The sequence below is a fragment of the Rutidosis leptorrhynchoides genome, chromosome 6, assembly GCF_046630445.1.
Source record: "Rutidosis leptorrhynchoides isolate AG116_Rl617_1_P2 chromosome 6, CSIRO_AGI_Rlap_v1, whole genome shotgun sequence".
NCBI lineage: Eukaryota > Viridiplantae > Streptophyta > Magnoliopsida > Asterales > Asteraceae > Rutidosis > Rutidosis leptorrhynchoides.
Window position 1 is genome coordinate 408715908 of NC_092338.1, and position 6721 is coordinate 408722628.

Sequence of the window (6721 nt, forward strand, 5' to 3'; positions counted from 1 at the left end):
AACGTACAAGACATCGGAACAAAAATTACAAGTCAACTAGACAAGAGAATATAATATATTATATAATTAATTAATTTAAATTATATATATTATATTTAATTATGTCGATAAGCAAAACAATAAAAGTTTGTGAGCTGTCAGGGCATCCCATGCGATCGCATGAGAATTGCACTGAGAAGCCATGCGATCGCATGGCAGTCAGGTTTCAGAAACATTCTATAAATTGGCCAGTTTGCTCGACGTACACACACACACACACACACATATTCTATATCTTACTCCCTCTGTTATTATTATTATTATTATTATTATTATTATTATTATTATTATTATTATTATTATTATTATTATTATTATTATTATTATTATTATTAATCTTAATATTATTAGTAGTATTATTATTAATTAGTATTATACATAAAATACTATGACGAGGTCATGAGCGTGTCACTTTCAAAACGAGTTCTTAAATTGGTTATAGCTATGGAGGTTATGGGTAATGTTCGTGGGTATTGTTCGCAAGTCAAACCTAGTGTTTATCATCTCTGTCGCGTCTACGTACTTTCCTGCAATATTGAATCACAATATTGATACGTGAGCATTCATATCTTATCTTTTATATATTAATATTGTATCCATGTCTAGTGCTCGAGTATATATGTTTATGCATGCTTGTATGCTTTAATTTTGTCATTTGATAGTTTATGATGAATCACGAATTTAATACAAATATTACTGATAAAAAGTATATGATATGCATGTTTTTGGAAAGCTGGCGAAAAATCAATAACTTTTCATTTAGAAATCGCGTAATTTCGATGAACGAATTTAAAGATATGGTCAACTGAGTTATGATTGACGTTAATTGAAATTACTTTTGAATCTGCAATTGATATTTAAAAAACTTGTTTATGAGATTGATAAATTGGATTTTAAATATTACCAGCCGAGTAAATGAATTCTTATATAAGGCACGTTTCGTTTTGTTGAACCATTGTCAAAACTGATTGTTTTATCATATTTTAAAGCCTTATAAAAACTATAGTTTAATTTTACAAGAATGGGGAAACTATGTGAAATGTTAAAATGTTTCGATTGCCATGATCATTCAACTATTGTATTGAGTCAGATTGACTTTTTGAAATGACTTTTGATAACTTTTGTATGTCGATCTCGAGCATTAGGATTGTGATACACTATGACCTGACCTAGCTTGATAGACATTTATTGACCAACATATGTTCTCTAGGTTGAGATCTACGGTTATTTGGTGTTCCGAGATTCGGTCACATTTTGGTGAACGACTTTATGTGCTGCTAAGGTGAGTTTCATTTGCTCCCATTTTAATTGCTTTTGCAATCTATATTTTTGGGCTCAGAATACATGCACTTTATTTTAAACGCAATGGATACAAGTACATACTAAATTCTACACCGAGTTTGAACCGAAAATCCCTTAACTTTGGTAACTAGTAACTGCCGGTTATAAGAACTGGTGGGCGCGAGTAGTTATATATGGATCCATAGGGCTTGACATCCCCGTCTGTTCCAGGTATAGTAACCATAGCCTGAACTATAAAACAGATGTATGCTATTTGAGGTTAGTGCACGTTGGATTGCGTGTATTGTACATGTTGGTTGCATGTATGTTAAAACAGGGGTACTTATAATAACGTTAAAGTTTAGTTACCAGGGTCCTCAATTTCGTAGAATATTTTGATAAACGTTTCTGGATGAAACAACTGAAATCTTGTGATCCACCTTTATATACAGATTATGCGATACATTAAAACTATGAACTCACCAACCTTTGTGTTGACACTTGTTAGCATGTTTATTCTCATGTTCCCTAGAAGTCTTCCGCTGTTTGCTTATATGTTAGACAAGCTTTGTGCATGGAGTCATACATGCTTTATTCAAGAAAACATTGCATTCACAAAACCATAATCATGTATCTATTTTGACTGCATTGTCAACGGAAGTATTATTGTAGACTATTATTTACGGTGATTGTCTATATGTAGAAATCATCAGATGTCGAAAACCTTGGATTTAAATATTCATTATGGTATACCTTTTCAAAAGAATGCAATGTTTATAAAACGTATCATATAGAGGTCAAATACCTCGCAATGAAATCGATGAATGACGTATTCGTCCATATGAATTTGGAGCGATCGTCACAATATTGAAATGGACTGAAATGCAATAGGCATTCGAATGTTAATAGGAGAATCATTTTATGTCGTTATGACTACTTACATGACGTACTTTCTCTTAAAACTGAACGTCACCATCAATGTCATGTAAAAAAAATGTAAGCAATTCCTGCATATATTAAAAAAACTCTTGTCACTCATGACATAATGATTAAAATAACCAGGACCTAATACATTTTTTAATTCAAACAACACAATAACTAAACTATTCAATTACATTTATAAAATTTAATGTAATAAAAAATAAAATTGGTAAGTAGTTTAATAAAATTATTTGTAACATTATTTGACCCAGTCTAATTAATAAATTTTACTTTAGAGGTCTCAATTTTTTTCCTTTCCATATTCAGATATCACAATTTAATTGTCCAATTGTAAATTACTCAATTAAAATTTCTTTATTGTCTTCAAGTATACATGTAATTAAAAAAGATGTTTAAAAAATTAAGGATACAACTGTACTCTTATACGGACTAAAAATGTGTAATGATAAGTGTGCTTCATCAAATTACGTGTTTTTTTTTTATATGAAGACAATAAAAAATACCTCATACCTCTTTATTAGAGGTTGGGAGTTCAATTCCATGGGGTGGCGATATTGCACGCAAGATTATTTTGATCTTGAAATCCACCCAATGTCGCATTTCGCACATCGCGTTGTGGGGGCAACGAGAAGGGGGTTTTACCGTCATGCCTTTGGATTGGTTCAGGGTTCCTCCAAGGTAGCAATTAAGGTTGAGTTATGCAAATACGAGAGATGATCGCATGGGTAGTTTAGTCTCACCTGGATGATCCCAAACTGCTGTTAAAAAAAGAAAAAAGAAAATGCTAACGACAGCCCTAAGGGTTGTCGTTAACATGTATTAAGTAATTGTACATGACGGTTATTAGTCATTTTCATAAAGGCGGTTATCATAATTTACAATATTTTAAAGCATGTTAACGACGACCTTTAGGGCCGTCGTTAGCATTTTCCCAAAAAAAAAAAAAAAAAAAAAAAAAAAAAAAAAAAAAAACTAATTACACCCTTATACTTGAGCAAGGAATTTTACTCACTACTTTGAAGAGGACTAATTTCACATATTCCTTAAACTAAAAGGGGTTAATTGCAACAGGTCTCAGGTTCGAATCCCGTTTAGAACGAATATTTAGTGGTGACCAGGGATGGGTTGGAAACAGCCAGGGACTAATCCTGCTGGACTACGTACATCAGAGTATGTGGTCGGATTACTCGCCCTCCCGAATAACCCGAACAGGAAAAACCTTCTACCTTTTACGTTTACCTTTTAAAAGGGGTTAATTAAGAAAAACACAGTAATATAAATCTGTTACTCCGTATTATTCTTAAACAGTCCATCCTAAATATCTCAGAGGAAGAAAAAAAAACCCAAACTCTATGGCCCTCACACTTGAAAACCCCAACTTTATTATTTTAAATTGGGATTATAGCCAAAATGCCTATTCCCAGCAAGTTTCTTGCGTTGGAACCCAAAAAAAAAAAATTATTTGCTAGGTTGCCCCCGCAAGACGCAAGGTGCCTTGCGAGTTGCCCTCGCAAGGCGCAAGCTTGCGTCCTTGCGTCTTGCGAACTTGCGACCTTATCTGATCAGAAATACGATTTTGTGGATAAGATTTCGTCAGATATCCTAGATTTTTACGGATAATATTTTGTCCCTATATATAGATTGACTCTGAGACTTTGAAATCAAAGTCTCATAAAAATTTCAAAAGTTTTCAATACAAAGCTTATACCCACGTTAAGGTACTATTTTAACCATTTTTTCACTAATTTTTGTCATTATGAATTGTGTTAATGATGATAAAATTGTTGTTAATATATGTTGTGGGGGTTCTTTTGAGTACATTAACAACATACCCATATATGTGCCACGAGATTGTTTTAGAATTCGGTTAAGACTCCCAATTGCGCCCGTAAAACCAATGAATCGGAGAATATTGTTAAAAAAATGTTCTTAAAAAGATTGACTTCCCACCCAATGCAGCTGTTTCAATGAGATACATTTTTAATAATCAAGTTTTTGATATTACTGATGATGATGAAGACTTTCAAGAGTTTTTACAATATGCAATTGTAAATGGTCCTATTGATATTTATATTGTCGATAGAGTAATAATGCATCAGCCACAACGAAATCTAGAAATAAAATACTCGACAAACCAGCCACTACTACAACAAAACCAAGAAAAAGAGGTACCAAAAAAACCAAAATCACCAAAACCACCAAAACACCAACCACAACAATTCTTACTACAACATGATACCGAAGAAAACCTCGCAAGTAACAATTTGGAAGTGGAAGAACCTGAATTGCCACTTCCAAACACAGAAGAGTTTGATTTGCATAACTATGGTCTTGAAAACGTATGTAAAATTAAAGAATTAGACCACTCGTTTGAGGTACCTCTTGTCGAAGATAGTGATTCAGATGGAGGAAAAGACCGAGACGCGGAATTCCAATATGAAGAAGAAAAGCAAGATCCGTTCTGGAATATGCCAACTCTTTTGAGTCAGCATGAGGAAGAGCGCGAACAGACGACTGAAATACCAACCACGTATAGGGTGTCAGATTTAATTAAAGTCCGTCAAACTTTCTTGAACAAAGAAGAGTTTATAAACACCCTATTTACAAAATGTCTTGAAGAAAAATTCCAAATAAAGCCTGTAAAGTCAGACAAATCTCGATACACCGCTAAATGTGTGTTGCCAAACTGTGAGTGGAAATGTAGTGCTTACAGAATACGATTCACTGAAAACTTTATGGTAAAGAAACTGCATGACGAACACACATGCTCACGCACACTAATTATGGGAAACAATAAACATGCAACCAAAAAGGTGTTGGGTAGTATGCTTGTGGATTCATTCAAATCTTCAAACCGAGAATATAAAGCAAACGATATACGTGCGGATATAGGCAGCCGATTCGGTGTCAGCATATCTTACAATCAAGCATGGAGGGCCAAATGTCATACGTTACAGATGCTTCGTGGGAGTAGTGAAGAGTCGTACCAAATGCTTCCAATTTACCTACATAACATTAAGATTCACAACCCCGGAAGCGTAACGAATTTGATCACAGACAAAGAAAATAGATTTCTGATGTGTTATTATTCCCTTGGCGTAGTTGTAAGTATCACTATTACCATTTAATAAAAATTTTAATGTTTGCGTTCCTTGCGTATCGATTAAAAAATTAAAAACATATTTGTTTTAACATTGTTCATTCATGCAGATTCAATCATTTGTTCAACATTGTCGCCCGATAATCATAGTCGATGGAGCATATTTGAAGGCAGGATATTTGGGTACGAATTTAGTTGCTGTTGCGATGGATGACAATAATGAAATTTTGCCATTGGCTTATGGAATTGCTGGCGGCGAGACAAACGAGTCTTTGGATTGGTTTTTGGGCAACCTATGAGACCATTTGATGACTTGGGGAATGGGTGATCGTATGTCAGAGCTTACTTTTATTTCGGATCGAGGTTTGCCAATAGCACATGGTGTTTCAACCGTGTTCCCCGAAGCGTTTCACTGTTTCTGCACTCGTCATTTGTTTGCAAGCATTAAAAGTAAATCCAACAAATTCAAATATTTTGAATGGCATTATTGGAAAATGGTCAAAACTTATCGTGCGTCGGATTTTGAGGATCATCTTAATGTATTTAGAAGAAGATTGAAAGCGTCTTACAAAATTTTAAGTGATGTCGGGTTCCACAAATGGTCTAGAAGTAGAGCGGAACATGTTAGGTATTCATACCTTACTAGCAACAGTGTAGAGTCTGTTAATGCACTATCCGTACATGCTCGAAAACTAACTATTTGCATGTTATTGGAATTTTTTCGCGCTTCGGTACAAGATTGGTATTTCAAACATCGCAACCAATCGGTTAGTCTTACTTCAACTGTTACTCCATATGCTGAACATAAACTAGCTAAGAGGACGAAAAAGCCAAGAAGATGGCAAGCAATTCCATCGACAAACAATCTAGTAGAAGTGCGCGATGGACGAAAAAATGGCCTTGTTAATCTAGCAGATAAAGTTTGTTCATGTAGGCAGTGGCAGGGATCAGGCATACCTTGCGGACATGTTATTGCAGCAGCACGACTGTTTGGAGTACCTGATGTTACTCAATTTGTATCTCATTAGTTCACGACAGAAACTTATATAAGTACGTATATGGAACACATCCTTCCTTTGCCCCATCGGTCTGAATGGTCGGATCCGGGGCCCAATGTCCTACCAATTGTAAACCCTCCCATTAAGCCGAAAAGAGCTCCCGGACGCCCAAAATCAACAAAACGTCATCTGTCAACGGGTGAAGACACTGACAAAACAGTAAGAACATGTACTCGTTGCAAAGAACCAGGTCATGGAAGGGATACGTGCAAATCTTCAGTTGATCGAACTGGTGAACCAACCACGAAAAGGGTAGTAAAAACATCGGCCTCAACTTCAAAGTCGATAAAGGGTAAGGAGA

The 6721-nt window shown here is 34.9% G+C and overlaps 1 protein-coding gene across 1 annotated transcript; it reads left to right on the forward strand.

Annotated features, from left to right (window-relative positions):
* Nucleotides 1–5087: 5087 nt before the first annotated feature.
* On the forward strand, nt 5088–5661 carry LOC139855090 (uncharacterized). Its single transcript, XM_071844342.1, has 2 exons — nt 5088–5366; nt 5473–5661. The coding sequence occupies exons 1-2, from the start codon at nt 5088–5090 to the stop codon at nt 5659–5661; spliced, it is 468 nt and encodes a 155-aa protein (XP_071700443.1).
* The last annotated feature ends 1060 nt before the right edge of the window (nt 5662–6721 follow it).